The following is a 26059-nucleotide window of genomic DNA, read 5'->3' as shown; positions in this document are numbered from 1 at the left end:
TTAAATAATTTTAATTAAAATTAACTATATTTTAATTTTTAAAATTTAGTAAAACATATAATTTAGCCCATATATTAATAAATTTAATTATATATTTTTAATTTATAAATTCCTAAATATTATAATTATTTATAGTTAAATACTTATATTTTTTACAAATTAATCTTTTATATTTATTAAATTTTAATATTTTATATTTGATAATAAAATAATAAAATATAAATTAAATTAAGAATATTGACATGCATTCAATTTAAGCCTGAAGAATTTTTTTTCTTCTAACGTTTTCTTTCTTTATAAATTATTCTTTTATTTGATTAGAGTTAAAAAGAAATATTATATTTTTTATTTTACTATTTTTTATATATAAAATATTAAAATTTAATAAATGAAAAGATTACTTTATAAATATAAAAATTTGTTAGTAATTATAATATTTAAAAATTAATTTTTAAAATATATGAATTAATTTTAATTAAAATTTAAAATTAAAATTAAAAGTTATTTTATAAATTAAATAAAATTTTAAGAATTAAATTTAAAAATATAAAAAATAATATATAGATCATCACTAAATGCCAAAAATAGTAACATATCAATAAAATTTAATAAGATAAATTAGAGTGAGTATTCGATCTGTTAAATTTAAAATTTAACTGAACTGAATAAATTAAAATCAAAGTATTTATAAAAATTAAATTAAATCGATTTTAGTTAGAAATTGAATCGAATTAAATCGGTTTGATTTAATTTAATTTAAATTTTTAATATTTTTTAATTTTTTACACTTTATTTTAATATTTTAAAATTTAATTAAAATATTTTAATTTTAATATAATCTAATCTCTCTACATTATTAAAATAATATATTATTATTATTAATTAATTCAGTTTAAATTTTTTAATTTTTATCTCATCAAAATTCAACGGATGAAAATAATTAAAATTTTTAAAATTAGAAATTAAATTGAATTAAAATAAATAAAAATATATATTCAAATTTTAAATTAATTTAATTGAATAAATTTTTTTAATTTAAATTGAATATTATACACGCTAGTGTAAATATTAAGATAGTTTTTTTTTTAAATTCAATAGTCACTTTTGAAATAATAAAAATAATAAATAAATAAATTAGAAAAAAAAAAAGGGAGGAGATGGTGAATGTTGGGGCTCTAGGATGTGAAGAGTAAGTTAACCTTCTGAAATTACAGTACAACGCCCTCTCAGCTTCTCCTTGTCCTTCACCAAACCGGATATCGCACAGAGCCCCCTAGATTTCGTGGCTTCTTGTGCACAAAAGATTTCCCAATCGAAATTTCTGGTACACATCATACTCTAAGTTCCTTACTGGAAAAATGAATCTCTAATTTCATTTTAGTTCCTTTTGTTCATCGGTTAGGCTTTTTTTTTTTGTTTTTTTAATTCACTCTTTGAGGGTTTTATTTGCCATTGTTTTTGAATAAAAATTCGTGTAGAAATCGGGATGCAACCCTGACTCTGTATCGATTGATGGGTTGGAGGATTTTTTTAAGAAAACTTTGAAACGAGATGTTTGGTTAGCTCTAAAATTCAACAGGGTTAATGATATTGATGTATAATAGTGGTTCTCAGCTTAGATCCACTCACACATTAGAAACCTCTTTTTCAGTGTTTCTTTTCTTGCTGTTTTAGTTTTCCAGCAATTTGGTATAATTTGTTCGCAACTAATATGGTTTCTTACTGATAAGTTGAAGTTTCTGTATTCACTTCTTGAGAATTCCGCCAGTTATCTTGGTCCTGGGCTAATTTTTTTGGGTTATAAACCTTTCAAGTTTCCAAAACAATGTCAAAGCAGTGAACTTGAATTGTAGGTAATATAAAATATGAACACAATAATAACATTAGTGAGTGGGATTGTCAGAGGGGTCAAGTTTGCTTGCCTTTGGATGGGTCATAATGCTCTTGTTTTGCATTCATTCTTCATTTTTTCCTTTTCTAAATTATTATTGTTTTGCGTTATCCCTCTTGTATATGGTTATGTTTTGTTATTTAAGCAAGGATGTTACAACTAGTATATTAGAGATGATGATAGATTAGTGGCTTGAATAGCTTTGTAGATATGCATTACTAACAAACCCTTGGTATGATTTTCCTGTTCACAAGATTAAGCCAAATTACTTGTAGTAGTTGTTCCCTTTGTTCTTTCCAGACTCAGAATAAGTTAATACATAAATCTGGACTATGAAATTCCTGTTTACTTATATTGGTTAATGTCATTTCCCTACTTTTGTTTCTTCATCTGTTTAAAATGTTGTTGTCAACCATCTAGTTTTACCATGGACACCCACACCCTCTTTAGTATTTTTACTGTCAGTGTCACTACTTTTATTGTTATTAATTTATTATTATTATTATTATTATTATTATTATTATTATTAGTGGTTCTTTAAGTGAAGTATACAAATGAGTATGATTTTCCTGTTCACAAGGTTACACCAAATTACTTGTAGTAGTTGTTCCCTTTGTTCTTTCCTGACTCAGAATAAGTTAATACATCAATCTGGACTATGAAATTCCTGTTTACTTATATTGGTTAATGTAGTTTCCCTTCTTTTGTTTCTTCATCTGTTTAAAATGTTGTCGTCAACCATCTAGTTTTACCATGGACACCCACACCCTCTTTAGTATTTATACTGTCAGTGTAGCTGCTTTTATTATTATTATTATTATTATTATTAGTGGTTCTTTAAGTGAAGTACACAAATGACCGGTGTAGCAGGGCCTATGATGCTCTCAAATTTTCTCTGTTTGTTAATGTTGGAATAATCAATCTGATTTGCATAATGCTTTCATGCTTGTTACCTCAGTTGTGTTCCTTGTGTATTTATATAGTCCCATCTTCATTTCAGTTGTTTCCATACATGAGGTGAAGCAAATAAGGTGATGGCAGACTTACCAGGTTATGTGCGTGCCTGTTTGCAAAGTGGGAAACTTGCTTTCTTGGCAATCTTGGTCTCTGGTGGAATTATATTACAAATTTTGGTTTGTAGTGTTCTCTAATGCTATTTTCTTTTTATTCTTTTTAGTGCAAACAGTCTAATGAATGTTCTTGGTTCTGTTCATTTAAAATTTCTTACTTACCATGATTTCTTTGGCAGGCATGTGCACTGTACAACAATTGGTGGCCTATGCTAAGTGGTAAGTGACTCTAGCTTTCAACACACAATTGTTATAATTTGTTTTATTTTTTCTTTTTAATTTTTGTGGTTGAGGAATATCTTCTTCGCTCTTTTTTGTAAGTATAATTCTTCAGAATTCTGATATTTGTGTATGACTTGCTGCATGATAGCTGCATAATGTAATTAAATAATTACTAATGTGAATATAACTTTTGTGGTTATTGGAATCTGAATGTCCTTTCCCATTACCATGAACCATAATATGGATCATGCCGTCTGATTCATGGAGTACTCATGCACAGGCTCCCCAAATATGGTGATCCAGATCTTTATTTTAAGGTTTTAATGCTCACGACTAATAATGTGAAATGAGAATTAAATGAGATATTTTATGCTTGAAATCTTTATCTTTGACTGGCTGCCTGTGGTTGGTGCAATAGGAAAATGGAATGAAACAGCATAGTAACTTTCTATGAAGGAAAAAAAAAGAGAAAAAAGAAAGAGGAAAGAATAATGTCACTGTGCAAGGATTTGTGTTCACTGGTTTTATATTTTTGCCATTTCTAATTTTAGGCTATCGTATAGATTTTGCAATTGTACAAATATTTATTCTAACAGTCAAACAATAGTCTATGAAGTTTAATTCTTCTTATATAATATTCAGATTTAGGATCAATCACAGTGTTTTTGATAAGGTGTTAAGGCAGGAATCCTAGACAGTCAGTTACTTGGAGAAGAAGAAGAATGAGAAGAAAGAGATAAAATTGAGAGAGAGAAGACTGAAGATGTCACCGATACTATCTGGTATAGTAGGCTTTGCAGCCCTTTTCTACTCAAAATTCCTCCAATTCCATAACTGCCTACCAGCTTGCCTAGCCACTTAACAACTTTTCCGTCCAGAAGCATTTGACTGCCAAACAACCTTCAACCTTTTTCTAGACACTTCCCTTTACATTTCTATATTCCTTTCCCCTTTTTGTAACAATACCCTACCCTTGACTACATTCTTGTCGCCAAGAATGTCCAAAAGCTGGAAATTTAGCTTGATCAAAGGCTCTATCCTCCCTATTAGCATCTTTAATGGGCTAGTTGACCCATTTCATCATAACTTGTACCCCAAACTGGTCAATTTTTGCTGATAGTTTTTGTTCAGGTGTGCTCAGTTACTATTACAATTTGTTCTTCCAAAACATGTGGAAGCATTAAATGAGGAACCACTTTCTGCCCAAGTTTCTGTGTTAGTAAAGAAACATGGAAAACAAGATGGACATTATGGTCCCGAGTCGTGGATTGCGTCACGGGATGATGGATAAGGAGCGAGCTCATTAGAGGGAGCTCTTAATACCTCATACTTATTAATGAGAGTCTTAAATCCCAAATAAGTTTTTAATTAATATGCTTACTTTATTACTCATGAATTAACCCCATATATATATTGAAAGTTATACAATAGCATAAGAATTCCTAACAAATTAAAAGTCCTACTAACTAGAAAGTTTACTCTAATCTAAACTATAATTGATAATAATAAGAAAGTTTATCCTAATATAAACAATAACAAAGCTTGATAAAATCAAAAAGTTTATCCTAATGTAAACTATATTAAAGCTTGATAATAATTAGAAAGTTTATCCTAATCTAACTACTAACAAAGATTGATAATAATCAGAAAGTCTGTCTATTCTTCATAACATTACTTCCATCCTGGAGAAAAAGCTTGTCCTCAAGCTCAAATTCTAGATAAGCTTGGATAAAGTGATATGGAGGATTCCTTTGGGGCATCATCTTCTATTGTTGGCATTTGGTTCTCTTGCTCCTTCACTTCCAATCAAAATAACTTCTAGCATTGATGACCCACATAATAAGTTATATTGCCATTGTAAGAAAAACTTTTGGCCCTCCTTTTCGTCATTTTTTATCTTGTAAGATTTTTAATAAACATAGAAGCAATACTTCTTAATCTAGAGCTTGGCACATTGCTCATGCTAGTGCCAGATGATCCCTTTGTAATCTCAAAAGGAACCGTTGTAAATTGTGTAGTGGATTGGGAAATTGTCTTCCATCTGCTGTTTCACTTCAGTTGTTGCTTGTGGTCAGATGCTCATGTTGGATTCATGGCATTCATCTTCCTTGCTTTTGCTCGAGTGTCGGTTTTATTTTCGACTTGAATGCCTTTATTTGAAATACTATGCTGCTACCTGTACTTATATTTGAGTCTTTGTTGCAATTATCATTGGGATCACTAAGAAAAATTTGTAAATGGCGAAACATGTTTTGCATTGGAGACTTGAATTGAGCAATCCTAGCTTCCATCCTTGCTTCTAATTGGACCAATCTATTCTCATTTTGTGCCTGCATTTCACAAAGTAAGGATTTCAATTCCTTGCATGAGTTTGTCAAACCACCCATGACGATTGGCTCTGATACGAAGTTGTTATGGTCTCAGGTCGTAGATCGCGTCACGGGACGATGAACAAGGAAATATTTCATTAAAGAGAGCCTTTAACATTTCAGACTCGTTAATGAGTCTTAAATCTTAAATAAGTTTTTAAGTAATGTACTTGTTTTGTTACTCATGAATTAACCCCATATATATAATGAAGGTTATATAACAACATAAGAATTTCTAACAAATTAAAAGTCCTACTAGCTAGAAAGTTTAATCTAAGCATTAATAAAGATTGATAATAATAAGAAAGTTTATCCTAATATAAGGAATAATAAAGCTTGATAATAATTGTAAAATTTATCCTAACATGAACAATAATAAAGATTGATAGTAATAAGAAAGTCTATCCGTTATCCATAACAATGGATGTTAGCGGATAGAGGCAACTTGTTAGAGATGCATTTGTGGGCCAAGCATGCTAGAGGCGTGGACAATAGGGGCACAATGAAGTTGGTTGCAGCTGAGGAGATAAGACTTGTGTGGCAATTATCAAATTTATTATTTAGTAGATTAAGGTTTATCTTTGCCGCAGATTAGGATTATCTATTCATCAAATTTGGATTAGAAGGACTTTATGTTTTAGCATTATTCTTCTTTCAGTACAGTTTAAGTCTTGATTGTATATACTTAGAATAGAGTGATCAACTTTTGTAATCTCTTTATGAGGAGTTTCCAATATCAATAGAAGCAGTGAAAAAAATTATTCCAATCTTTATGAGATCTAACTCACTCTCCAACAGTCTGAGGTAGTGAGCTCCCTCCATTGAGTTCAGTTCAACATTCATCATAGGGCATAGAAGCAATTGTGGGAAGTCAAAGGCTTTGATATAGATTATCCTATCAACAAACCCTGTGACACAATCTTTTGCAAGGCCCCATAACAACTTGGTATTAGAGCATAGGAAATTTCAATTGACAGGACAAGGTGGGAAATTTAATGCTCGAGACAAATTCTTGTGTACGGAAGATGCAAGAATCACACACTAGGGTCGAAACTCAAATTGCTGATTTATTCTAATAGCTGCAAGATCTTTTTGGCAAATCAAGGGAACGTTCCATTTTTGGTGAGGTGGAAAGTAGCAATCAAGGAGGCGCTCCAAATTGAATAAAGGACATAATAAAGGGATGTCAAGGAGCAATGGTGGTTCCTCATTATATGAAACTGAATTTTCCTACTTTTGATTCGTCTGGGGACCTATTATGCTGGCTTAATGTGTGAACAATTTTTCCATAATCAGCAAACAATAAAGGCCGATAAAATTGGGCTTGCTACTTTTCACATGTTAGGTGAAGATCATATGTATCATATGAAGTTGGAGCAAGAGGAACAAAGATTAACTTGGGATTCTTTGAAAACTCTTTTTCTTGCGCATTTTGGACCTCCATTACGAAACAATCCATTGGGGCAGTGGTCAATTTGAAATAAATGGGCACAGTGGAAGAATACCAATGCCAATTTCAGTCATTTGTGGCAAGAGCAACAACAGTTCACCCTGATCAACAAATAGATCTCTTCAATGCTGGCCTAGTTGAAACTATATGAATGGATGTTGAATTGCAAAACCCTCCAAATTTTGGTAATAGTTATGAATCTCACCAAAGCATATGAAAGAAGACAACAACTGGAATAGGGATTTAAAAATAGGCGGGGGCGTCTGCTTTGAAAACTCTTAAAATGTAGGTGAAAAACTGCAGGAAGCATGACAAGTGTAGATTCTAACTGTTAAATTTGGATCGGATCTAACTCACCCCAAAAACTAGCTTAAAGAGAAGTGTCTAAGGCTCTTATTGGGGACATTACCTAGGGGTGAACATTCGGTCGGTTCAGTTCAAAATTGAACCGAATCGAATAAATTGAAAACCAAAATTTTAGTATTTGTAAAAATCAAACCAAATCGATTTTGAGTAGAAATTGAACCGAATGTAATCGGTCTGATTCGGTTTGATTTGATTGGTTGAGCTTTTTAATAATCTTTTTATTTTTTATACCTTAATTTTAGTATTCTAAAATTTAATCGAAATGTTTCAACCTTAATTATGGTCTAATCTCTTTATATTATCAAAAATAATATACTATTATCAATAATCGATTTGGTTTGATTTTTTTATTTTTGTCTGATGAAAACTGAATTGAAATAAACAAAAAATTTTGAAACTAAAAACCAAACCGAACCAAAATGAATAAAAAATCGAACTGAAATTCTGAATTAATTTGGTTCGATTGATTTTTTCGGTTTGAACCGAATACTGCTCACTCCTAATATTATCCCTATCCCAAACCGATGTGAGATTCAACACACCCCCTCATGCTCCAAGACTACACTGGCTTATGACATTTATCGAATGCTCAATATCGGTGGGAGGCTTTGATACCATGTCAAATTTGAGTTAAGTGTCACTCACTCCAAAAGTTAGCTCAAGTAGGAGTGCCTAAGATCCTTATAAGGGGCCACATTACCCCTATCCTAAACCGATGTGAGATTCAACACTAGCAACGTTCGGAGTGTCTCTTCTCTTTATGTTTTAGAGAAGAACTGGCAGAACGAAATGCTAAAGGCCTTGCTATAATTGTGATGAATCTTATATTGCTGGGCGCAATGCAAAAAACAATTTTGGTTGGAGATGGTTGATCCAAAATTAGAGAGCTTTGAGGACTCAAATGAACTTGAAATTTCCTTGCATGCCATTTCAGGTAAGCAACAAGGTCTATGTGATTGAAAGCCAGTATTGTTGACCGTCCCTTTGCTGGGACTAGTTGATTTGTGTAACACTCACAATTTTGTGAGCAAGGTGGCAGCAAATTGATTGGAACTACAACCTCAATTGAAGTATGGGATGGGTATATCAGTTGTGAAAGGGGAGAAACTTTAGAGCCAGAAGATTTGTAAGGCAATAAAATTTACTATTGATAATACTTGTTTTTCTGTCGATTTCTTTATTATTCCTTTGAATGGACTTGATGTTGTGTTAAGAGTACAATGGCTTATGACACTAGGTCCAATTGTGTGGGATTGGGATTTTGCCTCGTTCACCATGAGTTTTGGATATGAAGGTAAAGAAGGTGTTACAAGGAGCACCTTCACGCCACAAATTGGATGAAATGCTGGAAGAGAGTAATGATTTATTCCAAGAGCCTAAGGGATTACCACCAATTTGTCCTATAGTGGTGAGGTCATATCATTATCCACATTTATTGAAGGATGAGATAGAAAACCAATGTGATCAAATGCTTCAGCAGGGTATAATAAGACTGAGCATATCTCCCTTTTTTTCACTTGTTCTATTGGTGCGAAAAGAAAAAGATGAGGCATCGCGACGTTGTGTTGATTATAGAGAATTGAATGCCAAGACAATTAAGGATAAATTTTCGATTCGATAGTTGATGGATGATTGGATGAACTCTATGGTGCAAATTATTTTACAAAATTGGATTTTCGCTCTCAGTATCATTAAGTATGAATGGATGCTTAGGAGATTGAGAAGACTGCTTTTCGCACTCACCATGGACATTTTCAACAACGCACCATTAGACATTTTAGGCTGTCATGAATAATGTATTTTGCAAGTGCTTGCAAGAATTTGTCCTTGTTTTCTTCGATGATATTTTATTTTACGGTAAAACTTGGAAAGATCATTTTATGCACGTTCGAGTAGTGTTTGATTTATTGCATGCTCATCGGTGGTCCTTTAAAAAATCGAAATGCTCTTTTGTAGGGACCCATAACACAACTACAATCTATATGAAACTTTTCTAGTTCTCTCCAAAACTTGAAAAGACCCATAAAACTTAGCAGCAAACTTCAAGCACTTCCTTGAGAATTAAAATGTGCCTATAATTCTGGAGTTGCAACTTTCAAGACAGCCAATCTCCCACTTGAAACTCTTCTCACTTCTTTTCTTATCAGCTTGCAACTTCCTAGCCTGCTCTAAGTTAGTGGTCAACAGATTATTGATTTGCTGCCTTTGCAGAAATAAGTTGATCAACTGCCTGAATTGAAGATTAATCAATTGAAGATTAATCAAAAGGAATAGCAACAAGGCCGGAGGATCACACCTATGCAATGCTTCTAAAGAAATCATCTTAATAGCAGAATGATAGACGAGTATATTGCCATTTGGCCAATGACAGCCACTGATACCAATCCTTAGGATGATGCTAGGACATACACATCAATTATGCTCCAAAACACTGATTTAGATGTTCAATTTGACCATTAGTTTGAGCGTGATAAGCACAACTGTATGAAATAGTACCTATTTGTTTGAAGAGCTCCTTCTAGGACAAACTAGTGAACAACTTATCCCAGTCTGAAACAATAGAAATAGGAGCTCCATGCAGCTTATAGAAATGGTCAATGATGAGTTTGGCCACAATAGAAACTGTAAGTGGCTGAGATAAAGTTGTGAAATAACCATTTTTGGTGTATCTACAAACCACTACTGATATGGGATCTTTCCCATTGGACTGTGGAAGTTGTTCAATGAAATCCATGGTAATATGTTGCCCAACTTGAGAAGGTATGGTAAAGGCTGCAACAATCCAGGGGTAGGAGAACTATATCTCTTGGACTTTTGTACAATGAGCACACTATTGTACCCATTGCAAGACCACTCAATGCATTCCAGGCCCATAAAAAATGTGTCACGGTCTGAGGTAGTGGATCATGTCACAGGATGATGATAGGAAAGGAACTCATTGGAGGAAGTTCTTGTTGGCCACATAAAAGATTCCTAATTAGGAGAATTCAGATATTTGAAATCCTAATTAGGCTTGATTATAGGGATTTTATTATTATTATAAATGTTCCTAATTTAAATTGATTCTGTGTATAAATACTCAAACATTGTAAAAATTAATTCAATTGGAATAGAATAAAAAATTCCTCCCAAAATTCTTCACGGTATCAGAGCTTTTTTTTCCTAATTTTAGGGTTTAAATTCTTTTTTTCCTCTTTAGGGTTTCAAAACCCTAGATCTATCTTTTTGATACTAACCTATCTAGGGACTTTTTCACATCTCACTGCCGGCACCAAGAGGATCGCTAGACCGTCGTCGGCTAGATCGCTCAGCTTGGACGCCGGAAAGTCACGCGCGTGAGGCTCACGCACTGCCACAGCTTCTGCGTCTCCTTCCATGCGTTGGTGCGTGAGCTTTCCTTTGGCATACTTTTCTGTCGGCACTCGCATGAGCTTTCCTCCGGCATCCTTTTTCGTCGGCGCTCCTTTTCAGCCCTCTTTCCGGCATGTCGCGCCTCTGACCGGCCCTATTCCGTGACCAAATTTTCCTTTGGGTTTTTTAATGTGATTTCACAATAACTTGGTTGTTTCTTCCTCTATGTTGCTGGCCCTTTTTTACCTTTAAAATGTTAGATAAGAAAGGCATTAATGGAGGTGATGTACGTGTTTTTGATACTGCTCCATGGATTATTGATTTTGGTACAAATAGACACATGACGGGTTCTTCTAAAAGCTTCCTTAATTACCTTTTGTGTCTACAAAAGGATAGTCAGAATAGGCTATGGCGTTTCTGGAACCGGATCGATTGTTTGTACTTCTAATATTAAGCTATCATTTGCTCTCCATGTTTCTCATTTTCCTATTAATTTTTTATCTGTCAATGCTCTCACCAAAGCCTTTAAATGTAAAATTGAGTTTTTTTCCTAATTATTGTATTATCCAGGACCTTTAAATTGGGAGGGCTATGGTAGACTACACGATGGCTTATATATTGAAAGGGAATTTAGATTTGAATTCACCTCAGACTCTTTTTGGAAGAAATCAGGATATCAACCAGAAAATTATACAGTGGCATCGACGGTTAGAACACCCATTCTTTTTTGTTTTAGAGAAATTTTATCCTGATTTATTTTTCAAGACTCAATGTGGTTCTTTAGTTTGTGTTACTTGTGAGTATGCTAAGCATACAAGAACCTCTTATCCCTCTAGTAACAATAGGAGTATGATGTCTTTTGTGACCATTAATTCTGACGTTTGCGGACCTACTCAAATAGTTTCACTATCTGGTAATCATTGGTTTGTTACTTTTATTGATTGCTGCACTCGTATGATTTGGGTTTATTTGATAAAAACAAAGATTGATATGTTTTTTTTATTTCAATTTTTCACAAAATGATTTGTACTCAATTTGATACTTGGATAAAAGTTTTGAGAACTTATAATGGCACAACTGCTCATTTGGAGTCTAATGGAATACTGTATCAAAATAGTTATCCTTATACTATTGTTCAAAATAGTGTTACTGAAAGAAAAAATAGGTACCTGTTAGAAGTAGCCCGATCTTTCATTTTCACCATGAACCTTCCAAAAACCTATTGGAATGATGCAGTTTTAGTTGCAGTTTATCTCATTAATACAATGTCTCTCAAAACTCTTGCCTTTAAAAGCTCTTTAGAGGTGCTGTAATGGAAAAATGCTTATACTGTTCCACCAAAAGTGTTTGGATGCACGTTTTGTTCATACTAGAACAGGCGGAAAAACTTGATCTGAGGGCTCTTAAATAAAATATGTTTGTTGGGTACTTTCCCACATAGAAGGGTTACAAGTGTTACCACCCTCAATCTCAAAAATACTTTGTCAGTATGGATGTTATGTTTAGAGAGACTGAATCTTACTTCAGTACTACTTCGTCACCTCTTCAGGGGGAGAACAATTAGAGAGAAGAGGTGATTCCTAGTCCTATAACTCTAGAGCATTTTACTCTGGAGAGACTGCTGTACGGGGGGAGAATGGTGATCAAGAAAAGATAATAATTGGGCGTTTGGATGAATCAGATTTAAGGAGATACTCAAGAAGAGACATAACAGAAGCAGAAAAAACTTCAATATTTCCTGAGAATCGAGGTTGCCAGATCAAAAAAGGAAATTTTTATTTCTAAAAAAAAAATACATTATGGATCTTTTGGAAGAAACTAGTAGGTTAGGCTACAAACTAGTAGAAACTCTCATTGAGAGCAATCACAAGCTGCAAGCAATGATTGGTGAATCTGTGGATATTGGCCGATATCAGAGGTTGGTAGGCAGACTGATTTATTTTTCGCATACTCAACTAGACATAGCATATGCAGTTAGCTTTGTCAGTTAGTTTATACATGATCCTTGTGAGTCTCACATGCAAGCTGTTTTTTACATTTTGCGACACTTGAAGTCTGCTCTGGAAAAGGTCTCCTATTTTGTAAACACGATTATCTCCGTACACATGCATTCACAGATGCAGATTGGGCCGGATCTCTTGATGATAGAAAGTTGGATCTCTTGATGATAGAAGCTCGACTAGTGGTTACTGACACTTGTAGGAGGAAACCTTGTTACTTGGACAAGCAAAAGCAAAGTGTTGTTGCTCGATCAAGTGCTGAGACGGAGTATAGAGCGATGGCATAAGGTGTTTGTGAACTTTTATGGTTGCAAAGATTGTTGGAGGAATTGAAACTGTTGGAGAGGGACAAACTCCTCTTATACTGTGACAACAGAGTATAGCTCAATATTTGGTTCAACATGACTGAACGAAATATATTGAGATTGATTGACATTTTATTAAAGAGAAATTAATAAATGATGTCTTGAGATTAGATCACGTGACTTTTGATGAACAACTAGCTAATGTTATCAAAGAGCTCAGGAACAAGGTCTATCACACCTTGGTTTACAAGTTGGGCATGTGTAATATCTATGTACCAACTTGAGGGAGGGTGTTGACCAACATAAAAGGTTTCTAAATAGGAGGATTCAGATTTTTGAGATTATAAGTAGGCTTGATTATAGGGTTTGATTATAAGAATTTTATTCTTATTGTAAATATTCCTAATTTAAGTTAATTCTTTATGTATAAATACTCAAAAATTGTAAAGATCAATTCAATTAGAATAGAATAAAAAATTCTAACCAAAATTCTTTGATTCTTAACACCTTGTAAGCGTTAAAAAGAGTCTTAAAGCGTTTATAATTAATCTGTTTATTTTATAGAATAAAAATAAACCCCTTATATAGTGGAGGTTCATACAATCATAGTACTTCTAACTAGAGTAGAAGTCTAATACAAACAATTATTAGACGAGAAACTCCTAAGATAAGAATAACAAACTATTAAGATAAGATAGACATAAAATATAACCTTAGTTGATAGATTTCTTCAAGTGTTGTACTTTGTTTAAGAATTTATTTGGTCTATCCATTATCTATAACAGTTATAATGCTTATGAACTATGAAGGCTTCCCAAAGCACTGTCCTGAACCAGTGATTTCGGTTCCTTCTCAATTATCCAGTTTCTTCAATATACAACCTGTTTTGATAATAAAGCTATTGCTGCTTCAACTGATATTTGGAGTGCGCATCTTTATCTAGTGCGAACAGAGGTATCATTTCATTAGCCTTACGGTCATTAGCATAACTGTCAAGCACATTTGACTCTCAGGTATGAACAATGACTGATTGCAAATCATATGATTGCTGAGTAACTACGGCATATACCCTGGAGGTGGAGGTGGTTGCAAAAATAATAGTGGAAGTGGATGTCCCATGGGAGCTGAATGCAGTAGTCCAAGTGAAGTTTGATAGTGGAATGAGGAGGTGCAATGAGCTAATGGCCAAATGGAAATGTTGTAGAATTCCACCTGAATGCTAAAGTGGAGATGTTCTTTGTTATATGCCTAAAAGAGAGGTAAAGATATAATTAGCGACACTATAATCAAATTTCTGAAAAGCTTTGCATATGAGAAGGGGAGAGGAACATCTACAGATTATTTTGGATAAAGGGAAGGACATGATGAGATTTTTATCAAACTAAAGTTTAAAAAATGAAGACCTCTAACTTTTGATGGAGGAAGAAACTAAAGAAAGGCGAAGTTATTTTGATAAGATATTTGGTGAAAACCAGAAGGATAATATTGTAGAATTTAAATGTTATTTTTGTTGGGGGTTTATGATATCAAATGTTTGGAGACTTTTGAGAAAGATACAGATAAGAAAACGAATGGACTTGACAGGATTCTAATGGGATTATTACGAAAGACGACCTCTAATATGGGGTTAGTTTTAGTTATTTTCATAATATTTGAAATCAGTTTGAGGCCTGAGCGATTTTAGTACTTGAATTACATAACTGAAATTTCCACTATTTTCTTTATGGAAGTTTGGGAATGAAGTGTTTAAAAAAGAATTGTTGTATAACAGCTTAACAAGTTTGTTCATGTGTTAAATGGTTCTGTGACATTCCCCAATTGGCTGAAATGATGTATGCAATTTATAAGCAACAAAGTGATTTGTGCATTTAAGAAGTACAAGAGATAAAATGATGCTAAAATTGTGTGAAAATGCAAGAAATGCTCAGATAAAACAATGAATAATTTATAGGATTATGAAATAGTGAGTAATGGGTGATTGAGATGTTTGGATCATCTCTTGATTCTAGTGTACATACGTGAGTAGATGTGCTAGGTACATAAGATTAAGCACATACAAATTACATGGTTGATGGAAACATATGATGTGAAGTTGATCATAAGGATTTAGCATCACCAGAAATTTTTAGAATGTGATGAATACATCTGGAGCAGACTTCAGCTAGATTGAGATTAAGATGCGGAGTTGATTACTATTATTGATGTTAAATTTGGGTCAAGCCTAACTCACCCCAAAAGCTAGCTCAAGGGGGAGAGTGCCTATGGTCCATATAAGGGACACATTACCCCTTTCCACAACCGATGTGGGATTCAACACACCCCTTGAGGAGTGCCTATGGCCCATATAAAGGGCACGTTACCCCTTTCCACAACCGATGGGGGATTCAACACACCCCTTCACACCCAGAATTTTTACTGGTGCATGGCACATTTATAGGGCGCCAAACATCGGATGGGGAGGCTTTGATACCATGTTAAATTTGGGCCATGCCTAACCCCAAAAGCTAGCTCAAGGGGAGGAGTGCCTATGGCCCATATAAGGGGCACATTACCCCTTTCCACAACCTATGTGGGATTTAACAATTGACATGCAGTCTGTTTTCTTAAAACTATTTTCTGAATCCTTGTAATATCTGCTCTCCTTTCCTTCTTGAAATTATGCATGCTGACAACAAAATTTTTGCCTTTTCTCTTGCAGTAATAATGTATGTACTACTTCCTATGCCTTTGCTCTTCTTTGCGGGCTCTGATAGTTCTTCTCTCTTTTCAGAATCTAATAACAGGTTAGACTCTAGTCATCAAGTGATTCCAGATTAAAACCAAGCTTTAGGACAAAACAATCTATGAATGACTATTTTCAGTTTAAGTTTGGGGATTAGATTAATAATAATCCTTTCTTATCAATGTTTGATGAAACAGCTGGGTCAATGCAACCAAGTTCTTGACTGGTGCCTCAGCAGTCGGAAGCATTGCAATTCCAGCGATTTTAAAGCATGCTGGTGTCATTGGCTGGGGAGCACTGGCAATGGAGCTTTCTTCATTTTTTGTCTTTGTGATAGCCATAATGTGCTACATCAGCATGAACGATGAAGATGGTTACAGCATTCTCTAAAACATTATTTGTAAAGAGGTGATTTTTTTTTGTGCCATCACATTTTCTTTTTCAGGGCTTACCCAACCTTTGTATGTTGTGTTTTACAGTGTGAGCAAACTTGATGCTGTTATTCTATTAAGGTTTCATTCTTTGTGCATAGTTGTCTTTAAGTTACAGGTTATCAAAGTTGTTTTTCTTGTAACCATATTGAATGAATTAGTGAATGAATCAATCAATTGATTAACCCCTTGTTTGGAGCAAAAGCTTCATTTAATTAATTTTTATTGTCAATTCTCATGTGCGCAATAAAATAAAATAATGGGATCCTTTTAATTTTAAAAAATATTGGTCTTAAAAGAAATAGAAATCATGGATAGTTGTATAAGAATTCATGAACTTTTGCAATTAAATTTTTACAAGCGGAGCCAGAAGCTTAGAGTTATGCTGATTTCACAGGATTTAATTTAGTGGGTTTGGTTCGTTCTGCATTTATTGGATTTGATTCTACATCTTTCCAAGCAAATACGTTAGGCATTGTCAATGTTTTGCAAATGCAATTCTTCTAATGGTTAAAGGATAGGGCTGTCTACAGTGTTTAGCGGTCCGGAATGAAATCGAATCGAATAGAAGAATTGTATCGTACGGTATTGAAATTGAAAAACAAATTTTTTTATCAAAAATTGTATCAGAATTAAATTGAAATTATATCATAATTATATCGAATTGAAATCTGAAAAATTAATTTTACATATAAATTTTTTAAATGATTATTGAATTAGAATCATATTGAAAAATTAATTTTATATATAAATTTTTTAAATAATTTTAATAATATTATAGTTATATTATATAATTTTAATAAAATATTTTATATTTTATAATTTATATTATTAAAATTATAGAATTTTATTTAATAAATTTAAACTTTAATTTTATAAATCATTAAGAATTGTTAAATAATATATAGTAAAAAATTATAAATAAGTAAAAATATAAACAAAATAGTTATTTAAGAGTTATTTTAAACTTAATAAAAATTTAATTTATTGTTTGTTTATATACTCTCTTTAATTATTTTTATATTTAATATTATAAATTAAACTATTCATGTAATTTAAATATAATTCTCTTTTTACTATTAAATAGTTAAGAATATTATAAAATAATTATATAATTTAATTAATTATTAAGGTTAAAATAATTTAAATAATTTAATTAGTTAATCCTGATTTATTCAATTTACATAGGTTATATATGTATATATTTATTATTTTAACTGTAAATATGTTAATCATTTTATAATTTTTTAATTATATTATATCATTGAATCACATATTAATAATATATTATATTTTTATATATTAATTACACGTATATTTTTTTAAAAATATATAATTAATAATTATATATAAAATAATATAATATTTTTATTAAAAAATATATAGAATATATATTAATATTAAAATTATTAATATTTTTACCGAATCGAAATTATATTAAAATTTGATTCTAAATATAATTTCTAAAAATAAAAAAATAAGAAGTTTACTGCCCTATTAAAATATGCAGTTATGAGATTTGGTCTGTATCTTAATGGGTTACGATATATTCTTCTTCTTTTGTATTGTGGCAGATCAAATGTGGAGAAGAAGCCCAGATTTTACTCATTTCACTTTGGTTGAGGTTAAATATTCAAAAGCTACGTCTTTATAATACTTCTGTTTAGCCAAATACAGATTCGATAATTATTAAAATAATAAAAATTGAATACAAATTAATTTAGTATAGGATGTCTTCTCACACACATTAACATATTATTTTAATTAGTACGTAAATTATTTATTGCAATATTAAAAACATATTCCACAACAGTGTTAGTTTTTCAACTAATTGTCCTGCTTGGAAAATTAGTGTTTGGTTCAAAATATTAGCAGTTTATAAAACAATTAAAAACAACTATTAAAATAATATTATCGAATAAAAGTTTATGAAAATTTAATTTTTTGACCATTAATTAATCACTATTATAACATTTAACCGTTACTAATACAGTTAAGTGATACTAAAACAATTAACATTGCTGAATAAGGCTACAGTGACCAAAATCCTTTGACAATTTCATCACCTGTTCTCATTTTTCATCCTGGATCAGAAGCATGTTGAAAGCCAAGGCTTTAGATTCCAAAGGTATATAAATGGTTCTTGTTTCTTCTGGATAGTCAAAGACCCCAAATTGAGTGCAAACAAGGTTCAGAAGTGTATGCCCATACCAAGAAAATAACTGCTCAGGCAGAACAATTGAAATCAAGTAATGATAAAGAAAGCATTTTGCAAAAGTTGACTGTTCCAAGAGATGAATAAAATTAGGCATTAAAGAAGTTCATAGTTTTCGCAGAATTCAGATTTCGGATAACAACTTGAATACGATGTGTTAAAGATAAAACATTAAAAAGAAATGGGTGGAAGAAATGAACCTGTAGCAACCATAAATTTATGAAGTTTCCAGTCCATGCTCTCCAGACACTCCAAAGCCAGAAGCCTTCTCATCAGGGTCTTTAAAGTATACAGTTGCCCTCTTCTTTGAAAAACCAAGGATTCTTCTAGGACTACTAACAGAATAGTGATCTTCCATACTGACATTAGTAAGCATTTGAGTACATATCCTCTAATTCAGCCACACACATATAATTGATTTCTTTATTAGCTGATTTGCTACAAATCTCTACCTCCCAACATTGAATCAAAACCATATCTAATTAAGAGTAATTGAGGCAATAAGATGCAATTGACTACCCATTATTAATACACGGTACACCACAGTTAATAACAGGGACTCTGCTGTTACAATTACTCATCAGACCATGCATGCTAATGCACTTTTAACACAAAGTTTGTCTCTTTTCCATTTGAATCATTATTCTGGTGAAAGTCATGCCAGACAAGAGTGCACAATTCAGTAGTATCATGCAAACATTCATTAGGCATTCAAATATACACAAACCCAAACCCACAAACAGCTTTATAGAAAAACGTCCAACAAACACTTTACTCCCATCCCATGATTGTCCCCTTTGGCTTCTCATTCAACATCATACCCTTTGCCTTGAAGCTCTTGTATGACTTCATTCCTCATCCTCACCCACAGCTTCAGTGCCTCTTGCTCAAACTTCTTGTTCTGCAACTCTTTCTGATAATTATATGCATCTTTATCTGTTTCCACAATCCCCTTGGGTCCAATTGTCGTGCCGATCATTCCTCCCTTGGCAATGAACTCTTCCATGGCTTCTGTGTCACCTGGATATGGAAACTCCCGCCTCTCATACAAGTGAGCTAGCTCTCGCTCCTCCTTTGGCCTTGGCTTTAGAGTCCACCAACCAAGTGGCGACGTTTCGTTGTAGAGCCACGCAGCCCCAAATAGTGTGTAGGTGCAGAGCAAAGCCTTGCCCACTTGCTTCCAAAAGTACCAGTCTTCTTTTCCCAATCCTACTTTCCTGAGGTACTTGTCGTAATTCACCGATTTAAGACATTCAAAGCCTGAAAACACTCAACTCGTTTATTCTCCTCCTTTTTTTCAAGCATTTCATCGAACAGTTGGACAGCAGTTAAGATAAAATAGAAAATAGAAGGCATTTTCGTACCTGTTTTGGCTTCTTGAAAACGTTTACGAACCATTTCTCTGGCTTTGGCTATGAATACTGTTGAGTAAAATTCTCTATCGGCTTGATGGCTTCAGGTTTAAATTGAGGACACGAGATCCCCGAGACTGGAGAACCTAACCTTGGATGAGATGACCGAGTGAGCACTCAGAAAACAGAAAATATGAGCTCAGGCCCACCATCTAATCTAAGTTCCTATATTGAAATTATAAGACCATTTTAGTTAATCAAACATGGTCTGAGGCCCAACAAGTATATCCTTTACGTATTATAACCTGCCGTTTCATCTAGACGAGATGACCACCAGCTTCTCACAGCAGATTGCAGATCAGAAAACTCGGCCATTTCAACTAGTGAATGTTTCATTAAAATTTAAGTTATCCACTGCTAAATTACTACTAAAATTAAACTAGATGTAGTCTAAGCAATATTGAACTTAATCTCTACTGTTTATAAATGAAAGAAATGAAATTAACATCACAATTTCATTAGAATTGCCAATATCAAATTTTCTGAATACTCGAATAGTTTTATATCTACCCAAACCATGGGGAAATGTGTATTTTGGAATGAAATGAAAATTTTGACTCGATTAGAAAGAAACTGAGAGTAAAATACTCAGAATCTCGCTTCAAAAAGAACAAAGAATGCGATTTGAAGCTGCTGTTAACCTCAAGCTCTTCGCTGGAGCATCTTTGCAAGGTCTCGGTAAAGTGATGGAGGTTTCAATCAAATGCAATATTGAAATATCAAATATGAAAAATCTATATCCTCCTCCAGCTTAATAAAGTAAAATTCAATCAGCAAAATTAGAATTTAATTTGAAAAAGAAAGACAAAGTGGAGTTTTCATTCGCATTTATTCAAAACAACACTGAAATGAAAATGAAAGATTAACGAAATACTGGAAAAAAAATCTGGAGTACCTAAGTTCCTGGCCCAAGAAATGATGGTGACGCCGATGAAGAGAAAATACCTCGAAAGCAGCTAAGGCAATGGAAGTTGGGTCTGTTGCGTCGAAGGAGAAGAGCTAGGCCGGCTGTGATGTCGTTGTCACCTTGAAGGTAGAAACGGCCTTCTGGAAATGGAAGAGCGTGGGCGTAGAGAGGGGCTGCGAAGGAGATGAAACAGGGGAGTGAGGAGACAGCTATGTCGTTTTCGGAAAGGGGAAAAACAGAACGACTTTGCTCTCTTAACCGGCGTTAGATAAAAAAATCTAAATATTTATTGTACTTAAATAATTTATATTTATATTCAATATTTTAACTTTTATATAATAAAATTAATTTTTTTTAATTTATTATAATTATAATTAAGGAGATTAAATTAAATTTAAAAAATTAATAATAAATTATAATATATTTTTTAAAATTTTATATTATTAATAAAATATATAATCTTTTAATTTAAATTTTACATTGAAATTAAATATATTTTATATAATATTAAATAAATTATATTAAATAAATATTTATTATAAATATATTTTTTCATAATACAAAATAGAAATTTTGAGAGAAGAGAGAGAAAAGAGAAAAGGCAAAAGGGTTATTGGCGGTGGTTTTGCCGGTGGAGGGAAGATTTTGTATTCGGATCTCCTTTCCGTCCGTTTCTTGGTGCCGGTGGAGGGAAGACTTCCGTATTTGAATCTCCTTTTCTGCCCGTCTGTTCTTATATATTTTCAGTAAAGATTTGTCTTTATTTGTAGTTTCGTTTACTGATCTTTTGTTCGTTTGGTTTTGGATTTTGGTGTGTGAGACTTCCTATGACTACTACATAGGGAGGGAGTTTTTTTCGCTAATGTCGATAACTAGAGACCGCACTGCTATGTTCGGCAATTAACGCTCTCGGCCAGCTCTATTGCATCATCTCTTTCAAGTTGTGGTCGTCCTATTGGAGATTCAACCTTCTTGCTATTCTTGGATGGTTAGTTGATGGTAGGGGTTTAGTCAGGTTTTGCATCTTGACTTTTGACTGTTTAGTTCTGTTGCTTTACTATTAGAATTTGGGTTTATTCTTCTGCAATTTGCCATCTAGATCGTTGCTTGCATGCTGGTACTGGATGTGCAATTGGCATTTGTCTGTGCATCTCATTTTTCTCCTGTTCCTTCTATAATTTGCCGTTTAGATCGGTGCTTGCATGCTGGTTTTGGATGTGCAATTTACTTTTGGTTGTGCATGTCGTTTTTCTCCTGTTAGTCTCTTCTTTCTCTTTGGTTGTGGTCGGCTGTGGCCGTTGCTGGTGGATTGAGATCATTCGGTGCTTCGTTGTTTCAAACGAACTCCTTTAGATTGGATGGGGCTTGATTAATGGGTTGAACTGACTATTCTACTGGGTTTGGGTTGAATTTGTAATTGTGGACTTATATCTCTTATCCTTTTAACCCAATAGGCCTTTTAATGCAACTCCTTGCAAGTTCAAAAAAAATTTTTATTATATAAAACATCACATTTACATAATATATATTAAAGTATTTAAATATTTATATTCAATATTATAAATTATATATATATTTTTCATAAAACTTTACTTTCTAATAATAATATTTTATTTTAATATTATATATTTTAAATGGTGAAGTTTTATTTTTTTATATTTTAAGTTTTTATTAATATTTATGATATTATATAAAAGTGGGAATAGAGAGTGAATATTAAAATTAATAAAAAATGATATTATTGTAATAAAAATATATATTTAAGAATTATTTTATTATTCAAATAAAATTTTAGAGATTATATTATAATTTACTATTAAATTCAATGTAATCTCTTCTTAGCTATAATCTCTTCTTAGCTATAATTATAGCAATCGAAAAGATTTGACTTTATTATTTAAAATTTAAAGGGTTGGATATAAATATAAATTATGGTAAATATTTGAATTTATTTATCTAATAGCCTCCTTTTTAATGCTTGTTCAAATTCAGAATGCACCACACTCTCGTTTGAACATTAAACACTCATTTGTTATAATTTATTTTTAAGCATTTTGCAATTATTTTGATTGAAAATTATTATAAATATTTATATTTCACTAAAATTAATTAGGTATTTCTTATTTTTTTTACCTAATTAAAATATTTTATATTTTATAAAATTAAAATTTTTAATTATTTTGTTAACAAAAAGTCAAGTAACTTATTTTAGTCTTTATATTTATTCTTTAAATTTCTGTAATTTTAAATATTTATATTATTTAATTTATATAATTTTAATTATTTGAGTCTAATAATATCAATTAGGTATTAATGCTACATAACAACGGTCCAAAACGGCACTCAAAGGCTTAACCTTGGTGGTAAGTGCATCTGAGTAAATCTGAGAGGTCTCAAATTCTACTATCTCAATCCCCAATTTCCATTTCAAAAAAAAAAAAAAAAAATCGCCCAAAGCGAGTCATGAGTTATCACCCCGAGGCAGGGTTATGTGGCAAGGACCTGATAAGTGGGAAATACGGTCTAGTCAGAAAAAAAAAAGATCAGGATACCTTAATACTCAGTTTATCACCAAGACTCGCCCTCTCCTAAATAAGCTAAGATTCAGCACGAAGTTACAGTTATCAAGCACAATCCATCGTGATACGAGCAAGGAAATGATACGATGCTTTAAAAATTTAAAATGAAAAACTCTAAATCATGACAAATCAAGTTACCATCGCTTAATTCAAGACTTATGAGATGAGAACTATATTTGGAAAATATGAAAAAATAAGGAAACAAGTCAACACATATGGACGCACAACACAATTTCAGATTGCGTAATGCATGTGTAATACCCGGCTAAACTCCGGTATCGGAATTCCTACCGTCCGGTGGAATCTCGGATGTCAGAGACCTCTAGAAGGGTAAGAGCATGTTTTTATAAATGGTTTTAATGTATTTTATGATTTTAAGTAAAAAGGAAATTAAGTTTTGAATGAAAATTGTCTTGAGAGGAAGACTCAGGTTCGGCCGCCGAACCTCAAGTTCGGCCGCCGAACATGCATGTGCTTCAGGAGCGCTTTAGGCCCCCGAAGGCATAAGTGAGGGAAGTCCAGGTTCGGCCGCCGAACATGGCATGCATGCGGAGGCACGTTAGGCCCCCGAAAGTGGCCTGGCCAGCCACCTATAAAGGGGTCCCCATGTCCGAATGGGCGAGCTTTTCTCCCCATTTTCGGCCAAGGTGAGCTCTCCGCCGTCCCTTGTTGATTTTGAGCTTCTTCCTTCAAATCTTTCATGATTTCTTATGAGTTTTAACTTGGTTTTGAAGATTTCGAGCTTAGATCGAAGTTGTGAAGCTTGGAGACCTCAGGAACCCATTTTCACCAAATCTCCAAGTTAGGTCACACTCTCTCTCGATCTTCAAGAGGTAAGGGTCGATCTTGAGCTCATTGTATGTTTAAGCAAGTTTTAAGTTGATTCATGGGGTAGAAATGCATGCATAGGTTTATGCTGAGTTATTGTGCAATGTGGGTTGTGTATGTGTGTTTGATGTGTTGTAGTTGGGGTTTAAGATAGTTTGAAGTCCCTAGGAGCTTATATGCTTGTGTATGCATGTTGTAGAATAGGAAAATGCATGATGGAATGAGTTAGGAGGCGTTTATGCATGAGAAAGGCTGGGTTCTGCCACTTTGGGAGGACCCAGGTTCGGCAGCCGAAGGCTCTTTCGGCCGCCGAAGGCTCTTTCGGCTGCCGAACCTGCCTATGGAGGCCAACTTTTGGCTGTCGAACCCTGCCCCCGAAAGTGGACTTTCGGCTCTGGAAGGGACTTTTGGCCGCCGAAGGTGCCGCCGAACATGCATGAGTTTCGTCTCTGGAGGGAACCTTCGGCCGCCGAAAGTGCCGTCGAAGGTGCATGACTTTCGGCTCTGGAGGGACTTTCGACCGCCGAACCTGCCGCCGAAAGTGCCCTGTCCAGCCTTCCTTTGCATGATTTTTGTGATTGTTTTAAGGTGTTTTAGGGGGTTTTTGTGGAGTATTTTAGAGTCATGTTTATGTATGTTTGGTCTCTCATTTGAGTCCACCTGTGTAGGTTCGGACCCGAGGAACCGAGGACCCCAGCAGTGAGATTGCTGCTTTCGAGTCTTGTCAGAGCTAGCCAGAGGTGAGTGGAATAACTCTCTATATTTAGAAGCAAATAATGAAAGTTTTAGCATGATTCACGCATCATGAATGCCATGAGATGTATTAGGGTGCTTGCATTAGAATTCACGAGTATGTTGCACTGCATATTACGTTGTCTATGTGGATGAATGTTGAATGATCCATTAGCCCTCATATGTTATGACATGATATAATGATGATATACTATGGAAGTCCAGGCGAGCCTGCACTACGCCCCTGGCACTATGTAAGAGAAAGTCCGGGTGAGCCTGCACTACGCCTCCGGTATGATTGGATATGTATGATATGCTATGGAAGTCCAGGCGAGCCTGCACTACGCCCCTGGCATAATTAGACTGTATGGAGGGCTAAGTGGTGACAAGTTCATCCTTGATGTGAAATGTTTGTGTTGTGATGCATTCCATGATATTATATGTTTTAAATACAATGTTTTATTATTCTGCTCACTGGGCTCTAGTAGCTCACCCCACTCCCTTAACCCCAGGTTTGCAGGTACGGGCTAGTCCATGAGGTCAGCAAGATTAGAAGTGTTATGTAATAGCTAGTGGTGGACATGATGATTATTGAAATGTATAGTATTGAATAATTATGTAATGTAATGATGTTAATGAGGATTAGAGTGGTGCTTGACCCTAGTATGTGGTTTATCCCTTTTAATACATGATCTTTCAAATGTAATGATATTTTATGAACCAAACTTAATGTATGAATGAATGTTTCCCATTGGAGCTTTGTTGAGGACTCCAACGAGGGGAAAAATGTTTATGAGTTGTGCATGCACAGGTTGAGTTTGGTAATTGAATGATAAAAGTTCAAATTTTTATGAATGTGTTGATCATGTATGGGATTTATCAGGTTTACAGGTTTTATGTTGGGCTTGCTACGGGTCCCGGCGGCCTTAAGCCGACCCGGATCCTAGCGCCGGTAGCGATCCGATTTTCGGGTTACAGCATGTATGGCCAAATTGCATTTAGGCTAATTTTATTATTTTGGTATTTTAGTATTTTGTGGGATTTGTTTTAAATTAATTTGGTCTATATTAAAAGTCAATAAAAAAAGATGATGTTATGAGAAATATTTTAGTTTTTCTCCATTATTTAGCAACTTATTAATGTTAGGGGTGTGGTAGAGCAACCTTCGCTCTATTATTTATGTTTCTAATCACACACGTTGGTTAGGGG

General features: G+C 33.5%; 2 protein-coding genes and 1 long non-coding RNA gene across 7 annotated transcripts; 2 read left to right on the top strand and 1 right to left on the bottom strand.

Moving 5' to 3' along the window:
* Positions 1-1150: 1150 nt before the first annotated feature.
* Positions 1151-16275, top strand: LOC110605567 (vacuolar protein sorting-associated protein 55 homolog). The gene is made up of 5 exons (XM_021744187.2): positions 1151-1324; positions 2892-3024; positions 3141-3180; positions 15723-15807; positions 15944-16275. The coding sequence occupies exons 2-5, from the start codon at positions 2926-2928 to the stop codon at positions 16134-16136; spliced, it is 417 nt and encodes a 138-aa protein (XP_021599879.1). The 5' UTR covers positions 1151-1324; positions 2892-2925; the 3' UTR covers positions 16137-16275.
* A 2609-nt stretch (positions 16276-18884) lies between these two features.
* On the bottom strand, positions 18885-20960 carry LOC110604453. 5 transcript variants are annotated; one of them, XM_021742617.2, is made up of 3 exons: positions 20700-20960; positions 19757-19895; positions 18885-19652 (listed from the first exon to the last, which is right to left on the bottom strand). In XM_021742617.2, the coding sequence occupies exons 2-3, from the start codon at positions 19788-19790 to the stop codon at positions 19198-19200; spliced, it is 489 nt and encodes a 162-aa protein (XP_021598309.1). In that variant the 5' UTR covers positions 19791-19895; positions 20700-20960; the 3' UTR covers positions 18885-19197. The 5 variants fall into 5 exon arrangements, with proteins under 5 accessions (XP_021598309.1, XP_021598308.1, XP_021598310.1 ...); XM_021742616.2 differs by having other exon boundaries at positions 19757-19890; XM_021742618.2 differs by having other exon boundaries at positions 19757-19881.
* A 329-nt stretch (positions 20961-21289) lies between these two features.
* Positions 21290-25601, top strand: LOC110605579. The gene is made up of 3 exons (XR_002486413.2): positions 21290-21710; positions 24787-24858; positions 25363-25601. It is a non-coding gene; the product is annotated as an uncharacterized LOC110605579 (long non-coding RNA).
* The last annotated feature ends 458 nt before the right edge of the window (positions 25602-26059 follow it).

Source organism: Manihot esculenta, chromosome 17 (assembly GCF_001659605.2).
Source record: "Manihot esculenta cultivar AM560-2 chromosome 17, M.esculenta_v8, whole genome shotgun sequence".
In the NCBI taxonomy this organism is placed as follows: domain Eukaryota; kingdom Viridiplantae; phylum Streptophyta; class Magnoliopsida; order Malpighiales; family Euphorbiaceae; genus Manihot; species Manihot esculenta.
Note: the sequence above shows the minus strand (reverse complement) of the source record. Positions and strands in the feature narration are given on the sequence as shown.

What these genes read in the sequence shown, in the direction of transcription:
- LOC110605567 (XM_021744187.2), top strand. Translation starts at nt 2,926, where the DNA reads ATGGCAGACTTACCAGGTTATGTGCGTGCCTGTTTGCAAAGTGGGAAA. An exon ending in GAATTATATTACAAATTTTG is followed by an intron (nt 3,025 to 3,140) that starts GTTTGTAGTGTT and finishes TTTCTTTGGCAG; the next exon opens with GCATGTGCACTGTACAACAA. An exon ending in TTGGTGGCCTATGCTAAGTG is followed by an intron (nt 3,181 to 15,722) that starts GTAAGTGACTCT and finishes TTTCTCTTGCAG; the next exon opens with TAATAATGTATGTACTACTT.
- LOC110604453 (XM_021742617.2), bottom strand. Translation starts at nt 19,790, where the DNA reads ATGGTTCGTAAACGTTTTCAAGAAGCCAAAACAG. An exon ending in TTTTCAAGAAGCCAAAACAG is followed by an intron (nt 19,653 to 19,756) that starts GTACGAAAATGC and finishes GAGTGTTTTCAG; the next exon opens with GCTTTGAATGTCTTAAATCG.